We start from the raw sequence: 22,974 nt of genomic DNA on the forward strand, positions 1-22,974 counted from the left end.
ATTTATACAGCAACTAAACAATTCAATCAATACGAATTAGAGATGTGAACCATACAGAGCACTAAATGCACCAGTTTAAAGGATTTCTTTTTTTCTCTTTGCCAAAGTATAGCTTTACATTTCAGGATTTCAAGAGGTGTATGTAAAATGTTAAACAATTCCTTTTGATTTCTTTTTTCTTTTTTAGCTCAACTGGACTATTCTTCCAAGAGTCCTCAAACTTAAAACATAACACTTTGATAGATACAAACAGGAACAAACAATATTTACACATACAGAACCCTGAAAACCCACGATTAGCCCCATACTACCCATGCAGCATTACAAAATAACATACAACAATACAACAATTACATGTAGAACAATTGCAGCAGGCAACACACCTTCTATACAATGAGCCATATTATCATGAAAGGTGATATCGATATCCTCTCAACATCATTTAGCTCATAGCTAACGGTGCTAACAGTGCTAACGTTGCAAACAGTGCTGACAGAGCTAACAGTGTTCACCTGAGGGGGAGACAGAGGGCTCGGCGCAGAATAGATACTCCTCGTCAAGCTGCTGGTGTTTGTAGCAGTATTAATACAACTATCCCATTGGCCTCAAGAGAAAACGCTTTGGTGGACACGACCCCCTTTCCGGTGCCTTTTGGAGCCTTCATATCTCACCAATAGCTGCATTGCCCTGAATTAGGATATGATGGTTCCCTCCTAACCTGCAGTTTCCTTCCAGTATCTGCATAAACAGTGTAGCCTTTTCAAAGAACAATACTTTTTTAACACCACTGCTAACTGGCAGATGAGAAACTACAGATTCAATGAATGAAACTTTGCACTGAAATTAAAAGCGTGTTTTGTGTTTTAAAACCTTCCACCCACGTGTGCTCAAGGAGGTCATTTTGAAGAGTGGGCTTCACTGCTTTCAGTATAGTTCATGCTTTAAAATCATTGGGCTTTCAGATTGTGCAAAAAAAAATATCATGTTTTACTTTGTGGTGTGATCCACATGATATACTGTGACTGACAACAGTCTCCAAACCTGCCTGTTTGTGTCACTGCACTGATTACTGGACAGTGACTCCATCAGATAAATATCACGGAAGATACACAGGAGATAACGCACAGGAGGATTTGTAGCTTTCGGTAGTTTTACAGCACTGCTCAACAAAATTTCAAAGGCATTTAAGATGATTAACTTGTGTCTTTAAGCCTTGGGGTGTCTTCCTGAATGAATATTAGAAATTGAACTTCTGTCAAATCCTTGAAATTATGCTTTAGTCATTTTGGATCTTTGCCCATTTACATATTTAATCTTCCACACAGTAACTTTTTATGCACAAAATATATTACTGCAGTGCCTATCACTCACCGCAGATGAATGAGGCAATACCGGGACTCCTGTGTCACTCAAAGCATGCCTTATCAAGACTGATAACATGCAGCAGATGTTGGTAACGGAGTCCTCATATCGTCGATGCAAAGGAAACTACTCAAGAGCAAATCATTTTATATTTTTATAATTTACAGTTGTTTAAAAAGTCTTTAGACTTGACATGTTAAGTTGAATGAATAAGCTACCGATGGTTCTAAACTTAAAGTTTCTAAAGAGAAGAGATTTGCATGTTACTTTTTTATGTGTAACAGTGTATGTGATAAAAAGGGAGGGCTGTAGAAGACTGGATGTGTACTCGATGCCCTCATTTAATTGCCGCTGAGATTTATTTTATGCTTATTAACCTTTTTTTAACATTACTGCTGCTTGGAAATCAGATCTTCTGGAAAAAAATTCTGTTTGAAGAAATAAATGAAATGATTGGTTAACGACCAATACATATTCAGACAAGATCTGTTGGAGTATGTTGCTTGGCTCACAGGGTCTTTCACTATATATATTCAAATTAAAAGGGTTGGCGGATATAGCAAGTTGCAAGTTCAAGTTGCATTCCCCCCCAAAGCACATGTGAATTTCAATTATTATTTTACAGCTAAGATTCAACATTGATCCATACATTTAAGTAAGCATAGACCCAAACAGTAGGCTATGGTATGAACCGCGCCCAAGTTTCATTATTGAGTGTGATCAAGGGTTGGTGTGACAACATTTTTTTTTTTTTATTTAGATGTAGCTATGTTCATCTGTAGAATGTGCAGCAATTGTGTGTAAAAGCACAAACGCTGCAGTGTGATTTAGTTTGTATCCCTGAGACAGTGTCAATTAAATCTGAGCAGAGTATTGAATCTTTAATTGGGTATTTGAAGGATCCCTCCATGTCCTCCAGGGAATATGAATGCTACTGCATCTGCTCTGTGCTTTCTACAATGTTTATACGATACTCTGTTCTGAAGAGCTGTCTGCACACTGGTACTGTTTATAATCTGCTGTTCCACACGAATACTGATAAGAGATACTATAAAACTTACATGATTTTGTTCTTCTTGCACTTCTTGTTTGTGATTTTCAACTAAAAAGCTTTCAACTGTTTCTATGCTTTAAGTCATCCGTTTACGCGCTGAACTGAAGTGGTTGTATGTTTGGCTCTCAGTGCTGTCAAAACACAGGTGGCCTACACTCAGTACTGTTCTGAACGCGTCCTGTGTAGACACAGACAGAGGACTGAAGGTGCTGCTCTACTAACATGCTGCTGACGCTACGCCTGCCATGTAGACAATGTTATAAGGTGTGAGCAAGGAAGTCGAATGTATAATTTGTCAGTAATTATCACCCCGTTGTGGGAGTGATAGTCCACAAATTATAAAGAAGGACCTATGGGGGGGGGGTTTGACCAGTCCTCTCTCATGTGTCAGTTTATTTTTGTTATTTTTGTTTGGCATGGTGATGTCCTCCGGGGGGGAAGATGGCATATCTCTTTTTCGGCTGAACAAAGTGTGAAAAATGCTTTTTTTGAGGGGCCAGGAAATCAGAATTGAGCAGTGGCAAGTGGCACTCCTCCAATGCAGTGCTGTGTCAGTATATTCAGTGTCAAGGCTGGATCAACCTTGCTCTTTCTTATGGTAAATTCTCAAATTTTTACATTATAAAAGATGGAGGCTGAAGTCAAGATAATAGCCTGGTAATTCCACCTATGAGATGTCAAGTAAATGCTGAGCAGTAAATGGTCCAGTTTTAAAATCTACATTCAAATCACTTTACTGCACATGTTTCTTAAACGGATGTAGCACAGGTGTAGTGTCTCCCATGTATAATTACATAATATCTCAACACATAACATAAAAAATGACTTGATCTTGTCACTATAGTCAGTAGAGACATGATCAATGTGGAGGTACTGGCTCCCTGTAAGAGCTCGCATCCAGTTTAAGACTGTGGTGCTGGCCTACAGGGCAGTGAAAGGAACAGCTCCTTCCTATCTCCAGGCCATGGTCAAGCCCTACACCCCCGCCCGACCTCTTCGCTCTGCTGTCTCGGGGCGATTGGTTGCCCCGTCGCTCAGAGGTCCCTGCGGCCGATCGACCCGGTCACGTCTTTTTTCTGTCCTGGCCCCACAGTGGTGGAATGAACTCCCCACTGACGTCAGGACAGTGGAGTCGCTGCCCATCTTTCAGCGCAGGCTGAAAACTCACCTCTTCAAGAAGGCCTACCCTTAGCCTTCCACTTAGCACTTATTGTATTCGTATTAGTTTGTTTCTGCACTGTACTTTGGCTCTTTTTTATGCTATTAGATGCTTGTTTAAAAAAGGAGATGCACTTATGACTTCTGGTGACTAGTAGTTCTCTTGAATACCGATGTTGAATACACTTATTGTAAGTCGCTTTGGATAAAAGCGTCTGCTAAATGACTGTAATGTAATGTAGGTACATGCATGGGGCTACTTGCAAGCTGCGAGCGAAAATAAATTGAAATGCAAACCATTAAAAAAGCCATGATTAAAATCTTAAAATCCATTCCAAAACAGATAATGAACTACAGAACATCTTGCGATGGGAGCAAACCAGCTGCAACGCCAAATCGAGCCAGGGTTGTAAAGTGGGGGAGCAGATGGCACCTTCCCCACCTCCCACTCCCCTACTTCGGGCGCCCTTGCACACTTCTACGAACTCGGCCTTCATTTTGATCCTAACTACACACCTGTAAAGTGATGTATCTGCATCTTGCGCGGTTGTGACACCATCGTGTGACAAAATCTTCCAACAGACCAACAAAAATATGGCACGGTATATATTTCTTTAATGTTAGGTGTGGACAGGGACCTTTGGGCATTTCACAGTTGACAACCTTTTACATCATACTCCTTCTGTCTTGCACATGTAAGACTTGAAAATATTTAATCTATCATTCATTTTCCATGTAATATTTCTTTGGATTCAGTTAGAAGGCAAGGTATAAAATGCACTGAAGTTCAGGCCTCTCTCTTTAATGTTATCAAACTATATGGATGCTTCTTCATGTCATGGCGGAATCACAACAACCTTTCTTTCTTTGCATACTGGATGAACCGGAGGTGTTTTGATTCAGCACAATGCAGCAGTTATCAGTATTCCTGTTTTGAATAAACGAAGAGGAGGAGGGGGGGGGGGGGACGCATAAAATTAAACACTGTTATCAAAGTGTCACACTCCCACTACCACCCCCATATGTGAATGCTAACCCCGCTTAAGAGGCTGATGAAAGAAATAGATCACTTGCGTAGGTTGCAGTGGCCCAGATAAGGGTCTCACGTGGCTGCCTTCCTACTGTAATTAACTATTGTCAGAGTGATTAATCATATGTCTATAGAGGTGGACTGCAGCAGGCTGTCAGCGACCTGTGAGGTGAAGTGGAGCTGAAATGTCTGAGAGAGAGTTTGGAATCAAATTTTTGGTAAAAAAAAAAGAAAAGCAGTGCATTAATACATATGCATAACTAAGTGAAGCTCTGTATTCTACACTGACATGAAAGCGTGACTGGCATTTGAAAAAATAATGTGACTGATACTGTGACTGGAGTTCCTGAGTTACTAAAGCTCATGTCAGCCACCACCGACACACACATTCACACACACACACACACCTGCTCTGCGCCAGAGTGGAGCCCCTCCAATTGATATAGCACTCTTGTGATACCAGCTTGAGGGGTGATACTATAAACTGGTGTCACTCCAGTTGATCTGTGATCTGCATCTAGCTGACTTTCTGTGAGCACAGCAACGTAGCCGGCTGCAGACAGCCTGCCATTACCTAATGAGCTGTCTATTGTCCAGCAGCTACAAGTTCGGAGCATCTTGAAAAAGGTCAAGTTAAACCCAAAGAGGTGAAATGAGAAAAATGAGTATAGTCGGTTTCATGAGCGATTTCAACCGAGACGTTTGGTTTTTATGTTAGCCATTCAAGCAGATGGCCCTATGCCAATGTGGGTCTGTTGGTTAGTCAGCCTGCTGATCGGTCGGTCAACCACTTTGGTTTATACTGAAATATTCCAACAACCATTCAATGGATTGACATGTTTCACAGACTTCAGACGAGGAATCCTAGTAACTTGGTTAGCACCACCATGAGAATGACAATTGTGTCACGGTTTAGGCTTTGCCTCCTGCGTTCCTGTGTCTTTATGTCTCTGTGGCTCCGCCCCTGGTCTCCTCCCGGCTCCCTCTTGTGTCTCTGTGTCTGAGTGTCTCCTGATTGCTTTCATTCACTTCACCTGTGCTCAATCACCTGCCCCTGGCTCTTTCCTCTGCCAACCCCACACTGCACGCATTCAACTCACCTGCCTGCAATCTACTCATCACCCCACACACATATATACTCCCCTGCTTTCCCTGTGTTCTGGTTGTCAGATCGTCTTTGTTCTTCCCCCCCTGTGCGCCATGTTCCTACCCCTGTGCTCATCGTGTTTATTCCTCGTGTTGTCTCTTTATGTTTCATGGTTTGTGACTATGCCTTTTTTTTGTGACTTTTTGCTCGCTCCGTGTTGGAGTCGCTTTAAGTTCTTGTTTATTACTTTTTTGGTGACCAGTAAAATACCTTGTTTTCAACTTCACCTCGTCCAGTGTCTGCGTCTGCGCTTGAGTCTCTGATCTGCCCCTCGGACGTGACAAATAGTGGTTTAAAATGAAACTTCTCAACAGCTTTTGGATTGCCATTAAATTTGGGTCACATATTCATGCCCACCCTCGAGATGAACTACTGATCCTCTTAACTTTAAGTGATTCATCTAAATGTTGTATCTGCTATATAAAATATAAGCATGTTAGCATTGCTACTTTGATCATGTAAGCATGCAGTGTGCATGTTAGTAGTGCATTTAGCTGAAAGTACAGCTGGCTCAACAGAGCTGCAAGCATGGCTGCAGACTCTTTGTCTTGTTTCTTTATGTCTTTGTCTTGATAAAAAAGGATATGTTCACAATGTTGTTCAAACCTGTCTTCAGGTCAGTGAGAGATCCACAGTTCTAATTCTTTGATAAAAAATGTATTCCTATTTATCTGAAGTTAAAATTAGGCTTTAGCAGTCTGAGTTCAAATCAAGTGGATAGCTTCCAAACTTACCGTCCTTTTAGTAGCAGTTTTAGAGTGTTTCCTTGTTGAGCTGCAGTGGAGGATAGTAACACAAAGAGATACTTGTGTACTGTGGAGGAAACCCACTTAGTTTGATTCACGCTGACTGCTGCAGCCTTACAGACTTTTAAATGTGTTGTATGGAACAAGGACAGTGGATCCTGAAAAGTTGTGAACCCATCTTGTGAGTGATGCCGACAGAAAACAGGACAGTTACAGCTTTCAGTCTAAAAGCTTCATAAATATTAGTGTACCCGCTCCCACACATCACAGCGATTTAGAGAAAATGAGTATAAATTGGCTGTGACAATGATGGATGGAAGCACCGTGAGAAACAATCTCAAGAGACTCATGACGGCAAAGTGAACCTTGCATCCTGAAAATGTGTACAGTTCAGTGAGAAAGAGCTTTCCGCCAGAAGGATAAAAAGGAAGAGAGGTAGAAAGATGAGGATGATGAAGGCATAAAGGTGAGAGGAATAATGTTGCTCTTGTAGAAATACTGTCACTAGTGGATTTTCATATAGCTCTGTTTTTTTCCCGAAGCCTTTTAATGTCTGTCATCATTTCTCTAAGAATTTGAAAAGGGGCCTGAACAATAGCCAGTGGTTTGGGGCTGAGAGGGAGCACTAGTGAAGGTCCAGAGGAGAACAAAGAACTCACTGCCAGTTTTATAATATCACACCTATTCAGAGAGTTAATGTGGTGTCTCAGAGATGTGAGGTTGCTCTCTCCCTTTCTTTACTTGTCCCTCTCCATTCCTCTCTCTCTTTCCTACTCTCATCCTCTCATTTCTCCTTGCTTTGTGCCGGGGATCAGCCCTCACTCGAAGGGCTTTATGAAATCCTTCCATGGCAGAATGTGACGGTCTGAAATGTCATTCTCCGATCAGATGTCTCGTAAACAAGGCCTGCCATATCATTTGTTACACTCGACTAAATGAGCTCTTTGTTCAGTTTGTTTGTCAGCTTTCACAAACACCATCGCTCAATGAAATCACTTGTGGGTTCCTGGTTTTTCTCCCACTTACGTTTTACAACGAAAGTTGCACAGTGCATTGGAAAGAAAGCAATGCTACTCGTCTAGTGGATACTGTGCTTCCTTAACTATGATAGTCCAATAATTCACCAAAGATCACACTTGTCTTCAATGAAGCTTTGAGTGGACAAAGGTTATGCTGCCTGTAGTCTCAGCAGGAACAGTAGTACCAGTGTAGACTTTGTTTTACTCCTGTAACAGACTGTCTCATGTTTATCGTTTTGTATTGGAGATGATATGTCCCTTCAGGGTTGCCGTAGAGGTAAAGCAACTCCGGCCTCTGGTCGAAGGGGGGGAACAAAAATAAAGAGAGAAGCTTTGGGCTGAACGAGATGTCTGGTCTCCCGACTGCGATTATTACCGTCTTATAAGTGCCCCTCATACACGAACCCAGGACGCTCGGTCACAAGGCTGGGTTCTAAGGTAGCATCAGTATTGAGATATGAATAGGAAGGATTTTAGCCATGCTAGCGGCATTACTCTAGGGTTGGCCATGGCGGTTGGTCCGGACTTATCTCAACAACTATTGGATGGATTTCCCTGAAATTGAATTCCGACATTGATGCTTCCTGTGATTTGGAATAACTCTGGTGATCCCTTAACTTTGCATCTAGCGTCATTATCGGGTCAAATTTGTAATTTGACCTATACTTTGGTTAAATTCTATCTACCATAGGACAACCGACCTTCCCATAAGCCTCAGCTGTTCTTTGTGTTTAGTGATCATTAGCAAACGTTAGCATGCTAACACACTAAAATAAACAAAGATGGTGAACACGGTGCACACATTACATCCCGTGAACATCAGCATGTTGACATTATCATTGTGAGCATGTTAGCATGCTGATATTAGTGTTTAGCTCAAAGCACTGCTGTGCCTCGGTACAGCCTTCACAGAGGCTCGTAGAGTCTTAAACTTCATACTCCATATTGATATGTAAGTAAATCAGTCTGGCAAACATGCAAAACACATACAAAGTAATAGAACAGATGTTAAATGTATTAAACTGCATTCCACTGTTATGTAAAACAAAACTCTTCATGCATGTACAACGAGCTGTTCAATAACTGATGACTTGCTTCAAACCATTAATTTGCATACAACTTTTTTATGAAACAACAATACAGTGTGATCATAATCATAATATCCTTATGAAGTGATAATGTTGATACCTGCAGAAGTACTGGAAGCCAGTGAGCTGAAAAACATGTAATAACTACAGCATGAAAAGACATAGACCTTCTGAATCGAGGGAATATTACTGTAGGTTGAACACCAAAGCTTTATATTTCTATTGAACATGCAGCCAATCACTCAATTTTGTCTAATTAGACCCACAGAAGAAATGGCCAAAGAATAACTTTTTTCCTTTGACTTCAACACTTTTGCTGCTCCCAAAAGTTTAATCAAGTATTTCCAGACGAATTAACAAGGAGCTGAAAAATGAAGGGGCTTACTGAGAAGAGTATCTCAATCAACACTTTGCCTGTAGAAGTTTTCTGACACCTGGAGGGAAAATTCCCCGTTGCTGTAACTCTGTATCTCTCGTGAATTTGAACAGATTTTCTTGGCCAGGTACTTCCAGGGAGTTTATAATTGAGTTGAGACTCAGGAACTACTCATTAAAGACGCCAGAGGAGGCCACGCTCAATGTGTTTAGACACCACTGAGACTGCAGGTATTCCAGAGTCCTTCTCTTCTCCAGCTGGAGGGCAAACGTGTACTTCTGTGTGTGTGTGTGTGTGTGTGTTTTTTACAATCAGCATGTGTGTGTATTCACATGTGGTTGTGTGCATGGGTTTAATAAACTCACAGGTCCATGGAGCACCATCTGCCTGCACAATGTTTGATCGAGCAGGAGCTGGTTGTGAGGGACACCAACTATTGATAGAAACACCTGTTTATCGTCTCACTCTTTCCACGGAACCCCCTGAAAGCAGTTGCTTGAATGGATGGAGTTTACGACAGAAGGGAACCACTAGCCTCTCAGCTGGTCCCTTCGTCTGTATATAATGTCCCCGGTATATAAAACCAGTTAAGACAGTTAAGGACATTTAAATTGTTTCCCGTTTTGAGTAAATTTGGTATTTCAAAAGGTCCACTCTTGAGAATTCAGTTTTTGCCCCGAAGTCTTCCATTACGTTGCTCCTGACCTGATAATGTGATTTCTGTGAATAGCTTATCACTGTGTCTACGTTCTCTGTGATGTGATGATTAAAAACGGCCTCAAGGTGTCTACCCATCGATCGTTTGATCCCCCCCCCCCCCCCCCCTGCCTGCCTCAGATGAAATAGATTAGAGCACTATTTTTGATGAGGCAAAAGTAGAACACGCACACACTGACGACTGCCACTGCTGCTCAGTTTGACGCTGAGCAGAGCAGAGGATGTGTGTGCAACGTGAGGGGATGTTGGGTCACAGCTCTTTGTCAGTAAACAATATCATCAACAATAATCAGGTTGACTGTCCACGGGTATAAAGATCAGGGACATGATGAGGCAGAGAAAATGATACACACTCTGATAATGTTAATCAGAGTGTGTATAATAAGCATCAATGTAAATGCAATTGAAGGGGATAAATATTCCAAACAATTATAGTCTACTTTATATTTGTGCCAACCATGAGCTGGCATAAATGAAAGCATAAAAACAGACATGAAATCACAAATAATAGATCACTAGTATTGTTTCACTGCCACTGCTTAAATCCAACCATGTAATGCTGTAAAAAAGACGTGAAATTCAAATCTTTCAGAAATGAAAACACTTTTACAAGGAGCTTGAACAGTTGTCTAATGTAACTACACTGTAAAAACAGGCTCAGCTAGAGCAGTACCTTAGTGGCCATCAGGTGGCCTATAAATGCCCTCCTATAGGCACTTTAGTTAGCGTGTTAAACAAGGGCCTAATGAAAAGCCTGTCCGACAAACACAACAAGGAAAACCACAATTTAGTTTTCTGGTTTGTTGCTTTTTAATCAAAACAACAAACGGGAGCCTGGTTTTCTTGTGTGTGTGTGTGTGTGTGTGTGTGTGTGTGTGTGTGTGTGTGTGTGTGTGTGTGTGTGTGTGTGTGTGTGTGTGTGTGTGTGTGTGTGTGTGTGTGTGTGTGTGTGTGTGTGTGTGTGTGTGTGTGTGTGTGTGCATCCCAGTCCTCTGTCTGTTGTTCCAGGAGACCATGAGACATGCATTCAGTCAGAGGTGAATCTACAATGCAGGCGAGAGCTCCAGCAGCATTTTCAGTGAGACAGAAGGATGAAGTTTATTAAGCATGTGACAGTTAACACCCCCCCCCAGTAGGGAGACAACACTGCAGCAGATAAATAAATGTTGGCTTTACCAGCCCCTACCTCCTGTTATTTATATACCAGAGTCAACATTTCAATTAGGCATGAATTATGGCAACAAATGATTATCCCTGCTATGATCATTATGAAGGCTTTCCTCTCGCTGTATGTATGAGCAGGATTTCTCCAATTGTTATATAGATTACAGATGCTGCCAGGCCAGTAAATTAATTAAATATCTAAATTGGATGTTTTGCGCTTCTGGAAAGCTACTTTGTAGTCGAGGACGGATCTCTCTCCCTAGCTTGTGTAGGAATGTAAAATCGGCAGACATGGGTGCAGTTTGGGTTTCATTATTACTCAATCTTTCATCGCCAACATCGAAATCAACAACAAAAATATCTGCGGAGATTCTAAAAGCCTTGCAAAAGCCACAAAATGTCTAAATACGTCAATGATGTGATTTTGCAGATTATGTAAAGGGGAAATAGTTTGTCTTTTCCAGCAGGGCCTAGAACTCTTGATCTGAGATGCCCCAGAGCATTGTGGAAGATGTGTGTAAAAACCCGCTTCTAAACCGCTCTGGAATCTTTTAAAATGGATGAGCTCAAACCGTCCGTAGAATGCTTATATTTGATCCCTTTCTGCATAGCTTTAGGGACCCTTTTTTCTCTCTCTCTTTGACTACCTTATCTGTTCTAAAATGTATAAAAATGTGGATTCCTGACCTTTCCCTAGAGATGACGCAAGTCTTTACTGGAGCTTTTAACACTGGTATATGAGCATGAAGGTCCATATTTACACTATGATGATTTGTTTCAGCCATTATCCAGTCAATTTGATGGTAGATTCAAGCCTCTAGTGGACTATTATAAAAGCTTTTCAGCTTTGTCAAAGGGTCTTGCATCAATGTAAAAATGGTGATAAGTGTTAGGTTTGCTTTAGGTGGATTCATTTGATCACACACATTCATTATTTTTAATGAGCAGCCTCTCAAATAGATTATCTGAAGATTATCACCACAATAGTGTGTGCGTATGAGTCATCTATGATGCAGAAACTACCACTGTTTGCACTTGATTTTGTCTTTTATTCTGTTAAAAAATGTATACTTGCATTGCTTCTTTGTTGTGCCTTTAACCTTACAGCACTATCCTTTATATATGCAATTGTTTTCACTGAGTATTGTCCTCTTTTGTTTTGATTTATTTCACTTGTCATCATTGTAAATACATTTTTAGGCTTAGATAAAAGTTTGAAAGAATACATGTATGATCTTTAACTCTAAATCACGTTGTGTTTATTTTCCAGACACTGCCGACCACAACATATGAGTTAGAGATTGTGGCCAAGGACATGGCAGGAAGTGAGGTGGGCCTAACAGGAACAGCCACGGCTACCATTACCATCACAGACAAGAACGATCATGCCCCTGAGTTCACACATCCGCTGGTGAGAAACATCTATTTTTATTCCTCGCCGGTTCTTTTGAATGGTGAATTTTCTTCTTATTTCCCTTGTAGTTTCAACGAACAAAGGAGGTCAGAAGACAGACAGTTAGAGCTGACTGATGTACTGCATTTTATCAAGGACACAGGTCACATGAACAGGGAGGGCAGATACTTCCCAACAGCAAGCTTGAACCCAGGTCTCCTGGTTGCAGATGGGCTCTCTAACCAATTTGTTATTACCAGGGGTGGGAATCACCAGAGGCCCCACGATACAATATTATTGCAGTTTTAAACATTTTGCGAGATGGTAATTGCGATATCAAACGTAGCAATATATTGCGATTCATTTTCTTGAACAGATGTTTGTCAACATCTGTTCTAATACGATAAAGTGTTCACACGGTTTATCCCACTTCAATCCATTTCTTATTAAAGGCCTTTAGCCAATGAACTAAAATATTCATTACCATCATCAACTCTATCCTTTTACTTTGTCATATGTAGTGGTGATTTACATAAATCACACAATTCAAATGATTAGGAAATAAAAGATTGTGTTTTTATTGATTAAAAAATCTTGACAATTGTAATTTCAATGATGTATTATGGACTGCTTAGAGCTAGTGCTAAGAAGTTAAGCAGGTCATAAATCACTCTCTAATATATATTTATGTTGTGAAAACATCTCCTTCAAGCACCTGGATTTATTCAAGTTTCTCACCAAAACTACATTTTGCAATATTACATATGAACACATCATGATAACATTATAATTAGCTTTCGTCCAATACTCATTTTTACTGAATAGAGTTTGAACGCACCGCAATGTAAGTAATTGGAACCTCCATGTCAGAGACGTACGGCTCTTCTCCATTAAAACAACAGCCGTTGCTAACATTACTAGCTCTCATCCTGCCAATTTCAACACGGATGTGTCATTCACAGTGTATTACTATCCGTCCAGCGACTAGAAAGATTCAATGTTGATCTCTGAAATGTTTACAGCAAGCTTCAGGTAAGTGACAAGACTCTCTCAAACACACAAAGCAAACTGGCGCACACACACACATGTTGCATGACTCACGCAAGAGGAGATTTCACTGCACACACAAAAACCGTGTCTCAATACAGGAATCAGGACACCATACGGTTATGAAACCGTGACTTATATAACCGCAGTTATCGCTGAATCGGTTATTCCCACATTCCTAATTGCAATATTAATAGTTTATAAAATAAAAGATTGATACTTGGCGTTTGTGTTTTGATACAATATTGCCACGCAAAATGTCGCGATACTATGCTGTATCAATTTTTTCCCTCACCCCAAATTATAACTGTGCAGATTACAAGCAAATTAATTTAGTCCACTCAGATCGTGGAGGGTCCTCGGTCCTTAATTGCACACTTACATTATAATCACTGCCCCAACAGACGAGAGCTCAAGCACAATATGATGATAATTACTTTAAATTCTCAAATAAAATAAAATACAAATATCTTCAATAATAACACATTTTTAGCTACTATGACTAGATGTTTCAATCCCTGTGGTAAATCAGGATATTTAATGTTGTCAGTGGGATTGGAGTAGTAAAAAGGAGGTTAGATACGTCATCGGGGTCATCAGGTCGACACCCTCCTTCTTCGATGTTTAATTGATAAGCCCAGAGGTTCATCAATGTTCCATACTCTACAGTATTCATCTTGCAGTCCAGTAGTCTTTTGTTTTAATCCAAAGCGAATTGATTTTTTTTCTGCTGCATTTGATGAGGACTTGATGGCTTGTCGACCTCTTGCCTCATAATCCTCAATAGACTGGTCATAGATGTAGCAACAAATCCCCTGCATCTCACTCCTACAAGGATCATCTTGGGTCTTTCAGCCGTTCCGGGCAGCTTCAGTTGCCAGTTCAAAGTTTTTGGTCTTTTTCTTCTTCCCATGGTACTGTCAATTCCACAATGTATGCCAGTCGGCTGTTGTGGACCACCGAGCCATGTCTGGCTGGAGTGTTGCAGTCACAATATCTAGGGGAAACACAAGCTTTTCAATCAATTCCATGTACATTTTCCAATCCCAAGCAGCCTGCAGACTACTTCCATCTATTGATATCATCTGGTGCTTTGGACATTGGCCTGCTGTTACAAATGCTGTGAAGGGTACATTTCCTGTTGAAGTTTGTAGGAAAGCATTTGTGGTGGTTTGCCTCTGTTCCACGATTGATGACAGCTGTCTGAGAACTTTGCTATGCTGCCAAGTTTAACGCCCTTGGGCAAGGCTCATTGTGCATCAGGTGCTTGGCAAAGGGAGCAAGCAGGGTCTTCTCCAAACCACAGCTTCAGGTTTCGGGGCGTGGGTTGAAGGTCATAAGTGGCTCTGATGACAAAAACTAAGCCAAGATCCCTCCAGATTTTCCTCTTTTCCAGGCTCTCTCAGTTAGTCCTTTGGCCCTGCTTGGCCATTGAGATGGCCTTGGTGTGTCGCTCTTCCTCCTCCTGTCTTCTCATCTCCTCTACCATGAGTTGTCTCTTCTGGACTGATGTTGCCTTGTGCCATTGGGGAACTTTTCTGACAAGACCAAGACCGGCTTTCCCATGTTGGATTTGGTCAACCGCATTCTTGAAGTGAAGAGCAATCCTAGCACACTGAACAACTTAAGATTGGGTCCACTTCCTCCTCGTTACCATGCAGTGGGCTAAATAACAGTATCTTCAGATGCAGGAAGGGGACAGTTGTTAAATCATCCATACAGAAAGTGCTTGAAATGTTTTATTTTGGGATCAACACTGCCCCCTCGCTCTTCATCAGATTTCAGAGGAATTTCAGATCATCCTGGGCATTCTAGTAGATGGTATGGGCCTGGTAGGGATGCCGATCTTGCCTTCTTCACCTCACTCATCTTGGGAGGGCTGACGTCAAATTACATTAAAAACATTTGAGTGTTCTGCACCAAATGGTGACCCAGCCCATATAGGCTTGCAAGACATTGGACAGCAACGACAACCAGGATGGCCACATGACCAATCATACAGTCTCAAAAATTAAAAAAGAGAACATTTCAAATTATTCCATTTCCATAAAATGAAATTCATCATCAACAACACCGAGGAAAACACATAAATGCTGTTCTTCAGGAATATCTTTGTCTCCGCCTACCCCAATTGTCAGTGGGAAGGTAATGGTTCTTAATGGAGCACATAGGGGCCTCAGCCATCTCTGGGATTTTTTATAAGGTTAGGTGTCGTATTTTTCTTTTATTTTGACATGTTAGTTAGTCTGAGCTTTGGCTTATTCCAGAGTTCATTCTTCCATAGTTACTTATGGATCTTTAGTTTTTCTTTGGCTCTATTTATATTGCAATGCAAATCATTCCTGAAAATGAAATGTAAATCAGAAAATACAAATTGCAGAACCCTTCTCTTCACTATTTCACTATAACCATTTCACATCTCTGCTTCACATTCAAGACATGACACCCACTCAATGTCCCTCTCAATAGTCTGTACTAATTCCACCATTACAGCAGCACAGTTATGTCAAAGCATACCATATCATACCAGTCTGCTGCTCTGACTTTCTCTATACAACAGAAATACTGTTTTCATTTGCTAAATAGTCACTATAACTTCTGCTTTGCCAATCTTCCAATCAGTATTAAGCTGCTGCCAATGACACATTTAGTTCTCTTTGTACTCACCGGAGTGCTTTTAATGTGAAACAACTGTGCAGGAAGTGTTACGTTTCATTGACAGTAGCTTATTATTGGTAAAACAAAAAAGGCAAAGTAGATGCAATTGGTGGTAATTAGCGAGTAAGAGTAGTAATTATGTTTAAAAGAAAAAGTCAGAGCAACAGATGGCATGACATGACTTTGTTGTTGTACAGATGGAATTAACGCTATGGAAATGTACTGGATTCTGAGTTCATCAGGACATCAGGTAAACACATTACCAGAAAACAATGCAAAGCGCAAACTGAAATGGGACACATATACCTCGAGGCTACACATTTCATGTACATGTGTTTTCACCCACTCAAGGACTAATCTAACTCACTTTTACCTTTTACTTTCTCATGTAAAAAAACATGCATGTCCTTGTCTTGTAAAAGTAAGGCTCAGAAAATGTCCAGTACAGATCACAGTGTCTATTTGTGTGTACAGAACATGTGACATGTATCAGTGTAACTGGGTGATATGGGTGCAGAGGAAAGATAAGGGAATCTAGGCGCAGGAGTGGGAGTAGATGTGTTGTGGTTCAGTGATGGTTTGTTTAGTCAGCAATGCCTTAAGGCATTAGTGAAAAGCTAACAGTCTGGCAGTCACGCTATAAAATAAAACGTAGATGGAAAAAAAATAGCACACAATAAATTGCACCTATTGGTCGTTTGTGCCACTTCATGATGAATTTGTCAAAAGCTGCTGCCAAAGCTGTTTTCTTTCCCCTCCTCATCCTTCCTTCTCACCTCTGGAGGTGAAACAAGAATGAGGTCCTGTAGAAAAAGACCCTCCATGTGCCCTGAGGTACAGTTGTAACACTGACTTGTGTTGTTCATAATGGAAATGCCGACAGCTGTTGTCAGGTTTTAAGACGCATCCCGCTTTGCCCCATCCGAACCAACCCTACAGCCCTCCCATGATGCATTGGGGTGTCAGGGGAGCTTGTAAGGAGCACAGCACAGATGTGAAATGTTTCAGCTCAGAGGGCGCGGCAGGCCGTGCAGAGAGCACCACGTTCGTGTCCCAGTAAATGTTCTCATTTCTCACTAGGAAGAGATCCGTTTAACGGCATTAAGGAATGGAGCTTTTAAAGACCAAGTGTTTGAAGGCGCTAAGCTCCCCGTATAAATCCTCTACCCTCCACTCTCCCTGACCGCTTCCTACCTGCTCATGAATCTTCTCTGACCTCTCAAATGACCGCCATCGTATTGTGAGAGTGTTTGAGAGTCTGTATCTGCGGCAGCTCTCAAGCTTTTCACTGTATAAATTATTCAACCTAATATTCAAGTCTTTTCATAGAACTTTCCAAAATCCCTTCCTTCAGAAGACTCTTGGCATTTTCTAAAGACACCACCTCCTGTAGAGGAGATGTAAGCTTTACAAGCTCGTCATCCAGCTTGTGCGCAGGACTCAAGCAGAGAAAGATAGAGGGAAGGATAAAAGAGGAATAGAAAGAGTCCAACATAGAAGGATACAGAGAGAGAGAGAGAGTAAAATAAAAAGCAACAAAAGCAAATGAATTTTCAGGAGATGTGTTCCTTCCTGTTGTTATTCATTAAATCCAGTCTAGCTGGGTTTTATGAATTGACATTTTGTTTGAATTCAGCAAACATTATCCCCACGTAGGGTGCCTCTGTTTTTCCTTAGACCTACCTACCACAGCTCTATGCGTAGAGACAGCTATTCATAACTTGTGAAGTCTTTGCCTCAGACCACCACTCCACTCGTGAGTACATCCTCAGATCAGCCAGCAGGGAATCTGTTCTCCTTTTCCTCCCTAATTCATCTTTCTGCATTGAAGTTGCTGAAGTTATACTTTATGTAACAGAATTATAAAACAAGTGAGCATCAGTTTCATGCTTTGGAAAGGAATAATAATCAGGGGGGGGGGGGGGGAATTGGGAACCTGAAGATTAATTTGGGATGCAGCTCAGCAGTGTCTCAATTTGTTTTCTAAACATAAAGCTGTAATAAACATTGTGTTTTGTTCAGGAGCCTCTTCAAATGTAGTCAGTTTAGAGTGTATAAGGGCGTAGAACAGTATGATGGAAGTATAGGATGCCAACTCCCATGGTCATTTGTGTCTCATAAGTTGTTGCAGCAATTTGTGGGTTGATGCCATTTGTTTCGCAGATGTGGTGCAAAATGTTTTTGACTTCTCAAAAATTGTCAAAAATACCTCCAAAATATCACATTAGCCACAAATACCTAAAGGAGCACCATTGAACAATCCATGCTCGATTGTCCAAAATCATTTGACAATTGGAGGTTGCATTTTTAGGCGATTGAATAACTAATACTTCTGTTTCAGAAACTGCTCAGAAACCCCCTTATTTTCAAACCATACATCATCTGAATGTCCTAGGTTGTGGTTGTAAAGTTTCATGAGGCTGTGATTATCCTCTAGTTCAGGTCATTTTACACAGTGACATTAAGTTAAAAAAAATGGTCTCAATACAATAAAATGGCTTCTATGTGGACTAATATCATCATGCATGAATACAGTTGCGCTCACCGGATGCTCAAGAGTCTCAAGTTTTCAGTCATAGACAATTTAAGCAATTCTAAGACTGTTTAGGGACCTCAGCATGCAGAAATATTTTGGGAATATGGAAAAATAACACGTTTATACTCCATGCAAACAATTGCGAGGCATTGGATTCACAATAAGTGGGCATGTCTTTAAAGGGAAGACTCGTGGGTACTCAGAACGCATTGTTATTCAGATATCTTGAGGCGGGAGGTCAAGAGACTCCCGCTGGCCATGCCAGTTTTGCCTAACTCTAGCTTAGAAACCGACAGTAATGTCAGCCTACAATGATACAGCAACTGCTGTGCATTATATTCTTTCTTTTTCAAAAGAAGACAAAAATGTTTTTTCACATATTGATGGAAACACTTTGAGAGGCCTCTGGGTGGGCATTTTCTATTGTTTACAGTTGATTGACATTTAAGAGCTGGTCTTGCAAGGAGACTTGCTGTTAACCCCCTACAAACATTGATAGAAGATGTTTTTTTTCCCCTTTATCAACAAGCACACAGCATTGGTTATGTACTGCAATTTAACATTATACAATTAGGAGGAGAAAGAGGTTATCGAGCTTCCACGTGCAAGCTTATTACCCAAGCTTGCTAAGTTAGCACTGACTTCAGCAGACGTATCTTTTTCCTGCTGAGTAATGGGCAGCTCCTGCACATTCAGCGTTGTGTTTTCCTCACATTATACAAATGAGGGCGTCTAGCATTAGCTGTCTCTGCGTAATGGGTCCAGAGCAAATCACAAGTTCCATTCACAGATGGGATAAAGCAGTGGGACATTACATTACAGTTATTTAGCAGACGCTTTTATCCAAAGCGACTTACAATTCAATGGACAACAAGGTATTAATGTAGACTCAGTCTACTTCAAAAGTTCAAAAGGTCTAGGCCTGCTATAGGCTGATGTATAGACTTTGGAACTGAAGTATCTAAATAGAGAGGATCCTCTGGAATAAATTCACTCTTGTGAACTTTGTGTGATTTGAGGTAAAAATAAAAACATCCTCACTGTCCCTGGACAAACAGTGAGGATGAGTGATTGGCCGATAGGTACAGCTCACTTTTTTTTGTCTGGCTGCTCATTGGTCGATGTAATGTCCTGCTACTCTACCCACCTCAAATTAAATTTAAATTGCTTTTTTATGGTATTTTCAACTTTGAGAAAATTAACAAGACGACACAAGTCAGAACTAAGACTAGGGATTTATAATGATTTCAGGAAAAAGTAAAGAAATTCTAATTTCGGTTTGACTTTAAAGCAGCTCATTCGAAGTGAAAAGCTGCTAAATGTGCACTGATAATTACCGATGCATTATTGAAATATGAACATATAGAGAATACTAAAAACCTTTCATAAAAGATGTAAGAATTAGCTCAACAGCAAGCCAAACTGCCAGTTCTTTTCTCCTTACAACATTATTTTTAAGGATAGAGGATTCAGTGTAATCTAGCTTCCATTTTTAACATCATAAGCTAAGGTATCCTACTATGAAATTTATTACATTTTACTTCTGCAGGGGATTTGGCTCTGACCTGATTAATTTTATAGCGAGGGCTCTAATCCTGTTTTTATGAAGAGGAGAGAAAAATGATATGGAATCCCTCTGCAGCTCTGTCGTCTGAAAGGCTAGATATGTGAAGTATGCTCCATAAACAAAGACGAATATTTCTCCAGTTGTGTTTTTTCCTGCCAATCAAAATGGGATAATATCATCTCAGTGTGTTTACTCTTAGTCTTAGGTGCACTGTGTGTGGGATTTTTTGCTGTGTTGAATTTGATCAACTGTCCTTGGGAACCTTGTGAAACCTTTGTACTAGCTGCTGGTATCGGAGCAGACGCTGGCATACCTGTCTCCCTCCACACCGAGCACCTTTTGCCCTTCACGTGTCTTTTCCTTCCTTGTTATATCATTCCTCCTCCAATATACTGATCCTCCCTTCATTTTCTTGGACTCCTCATCTCGCCTCCTCTTCTCTCTGGCTCTGCTAATTCAACGCCATGTCTGACCGGGCTTATTTCCCCCAGCTCCTCATAACAAGGCCATGATGGACCTCTTCACTCCTGTCACTCCAACTCACTGACAGACAGTCTTTGTTTTTTTTTCTAATTCAACGTTGGGCTCTTTCCCTGCACCTGGCTGTCTCTCTGTCTGCTTCCCCTTCCTCTCTCTTCTTTCCTCCCCTCCCTCCTCTGTTATGACCAGGAGAATATGCTGGCCTGCAATCCATCTGTCCCACTGATAAAGACGTTAGCAGTGATGGGTGTAGCACCAGGCGCAGGGCAGCAGGGCCCTGTCAGTGCTGGTCTGTCTCGGGGGATGGCTAACGGGTGTCACGGATTAGTCCGGGCCTTGCATGATTGCTTCACTAGCTCTGAGATACACACAGTGCTTACCCTCGGTGATACGGTGGCCTAGTTGGCCAGAAATCTCTGTCACAAAGAGGAAAGGGATGGGAAAGGATTTGAGCTCTGTGTTCGGTTAGGGGCATTTTACGAAGGACAAAAGTACATTTGTGTGTGTGTGCATGTTATTTGACACATACATTCTCGGATCAGGTTAGAGTGAGATGTGGTGAGATATATTATGTCCTTGAAACTTTGGAAAATCTGAAATGATATGATGTTGGTCAGCTCCTAACTTTCCCGTGGATACATTTTATAGAATAAAAATAGGTGTCTTGCTGAAGCATTTCTGATCCACATGTCAGATCACATTTGCATATATTTGCAATTATATTTCATTTTACATTTGCTCAGTTATTCCAGCATCCAGTATTTGACAAGTGTGCATATGAGGTCATTTTTATTACTTCATGTCAAGCAAGCGTGCTGCATAAAGCAGGTAACCCATGAAGGGTACCGAATTACTCAGTCATTTTATTCAGATACTCGCAGTCTCTCAAGCCTTATTTTCATTGCATCGTACGGCTCTTCTCAACTCGATTCGCGTTTTGGTACCAGGCTGGCGCTTGATCTCTTTTCCACTATAGATAGTACCGCCTCGATGCAGGCATGATTATCAGCTAATCGGCACAGCGAAGCCACGTACTGCCGTGCCATCATCTTCAACAGGACACTCGCTGAATCCTCTCACGTGTAACCCAACAGAGAAACATCTGGACTTCATTCTTGTGTATGTTAGAGTTTTGTGGGCTGCCATTTTTTTTAAAATTTGGGTCCAGTGAATAGAAAATGTTTTTGTCGCTATTGACGAGAGCTTGACTACTTAAAAGTGGTGGATTTGTCTTGGGTATTTTTACTCTCTCCTAGCATCGGCTCATTTTGTTTGGAAGGTGGTACCAAAAAGCATACCTGGTACTATCAACAACTTTTGCTCATGGAAAATCTGAAAGAAATGTTATTATGTTATTATAACAAACTGAACAGAACTCAACTGGACCGCTTGGTGGAAATGCGGCTTAAGATAAGGAGTGAATAAGCAGTATAAATAAGTGTGAAAGACCACATAGAATAGCATCAGGTGTTCAGTCACTCAATTGTGAAGTTTTCCCAGAAGAATGTTGAATGTGTTACAATCACAAGGCCAGCTGTCTGTCTCCACACAAGCTCACAGTGGGCTCATCTGAAAAGGCTGCAATCGTTTCAGTGTTTCTTTTTATTTTCTCAAAGGAACTTGCCACTGATTTTTTTTTTTTTTGTGCAACATCAAGGACATGATCAAATATGTAAATGTGTTGGTTTTATAAGATTTAATATTAGGTGGCAATATAATGTGTCATTGTATAGCACCTGTTCATTCTATTCATTAACATAGATTGCAGAATGATGATTTCGAGATAGTCTTTAATCCTCCAACAAACCGATGTCAATGGCTGATTGACATTTACATAAAAATAGGTATAATTATGTATAATTGTCCATCGTAAAATAACAATCTATATCCTATTGTAGATAGGGAGTGTGCAGCAAACATATAAATGAGTAAATAACCTTTGTGGCCTCATGTTCTAAAACAGACATTTGTCTTTGTGTTCCTGTTCTTATATTCTGTCATTTACTTACTTATTCATTTATTTACTACTGCATTAGTAAACATCTATGTCGTCCGCAGATTTTGGTTTATATTTTGTCAGTCAAAAACCAGGGCTGCACTGTCAATGGACACCTTAAAAAGAATTTTGCTGTAATAATGATGCATGTTTCTAATGCGGTTGTATTTCACACACCCATGATAGACACATATGATGCAGGGGCAACATTCTCATCGACTGCCAAAGAGACTTGGGGTTCAGGTTACTGTCGAAGCTCCTGCTAAGTTGTGTGCTGCAACAAACACAACCTACTGATTGTAGGTGGGAAGCCAGTGAGGGATCATGTCCTTGGTCGCTGCAGTATGACACCTCTCACCATGGGAGTCACTGCTACCTGTCCCAGTATAGCTGGGAGACATTCAAACTGTAAGAGGTGGTGTAATATGCAAATAGT

At 40.9% G+C, this 22,974-nt stretch overlaps 1 protein-coding gene across 2 annotated transcripts in view; it reads left to right on the top strand.

Annotated features, from left to right (window-relative positions):
- cdh13 (cadherin 13, H-cadherin (heart)) overlaps positions 1-22,974 on the top strand; it is a 171,427-nt gene that overhangs the window by 89,644 nt on the left and 58,809 nt on the right. For both annotated transcript variants that reach the window (XM_076082241.1, XM_076082240.1), the window contains exon 4: positions 12,132-12,272. In XM_076082241.1, coding sequence (XP_075938356.1) covers positions 12,132-12,272 — 141 coding nt within the window. The remainder of the gene's footprint in view (positions 1-12,131; positions 12,273-22,974) is intronic.

This window comes from Anarhichas minor, unplaced genomic scaffold (genome assembly GCF_050575085.1).
Source record: "Anarhichas minor isolate MPS153535 unplaced genomic scaffold, ASM5057508v1 ptg000090l, whole genome shotgun sequence".
NCBI classification, from domain to species: Eukaryota; Metazoa; Chordata; class Actinopteri; order Perciformes; family Anarhichadidae; genus Anarhichas; species Anarhichas minor.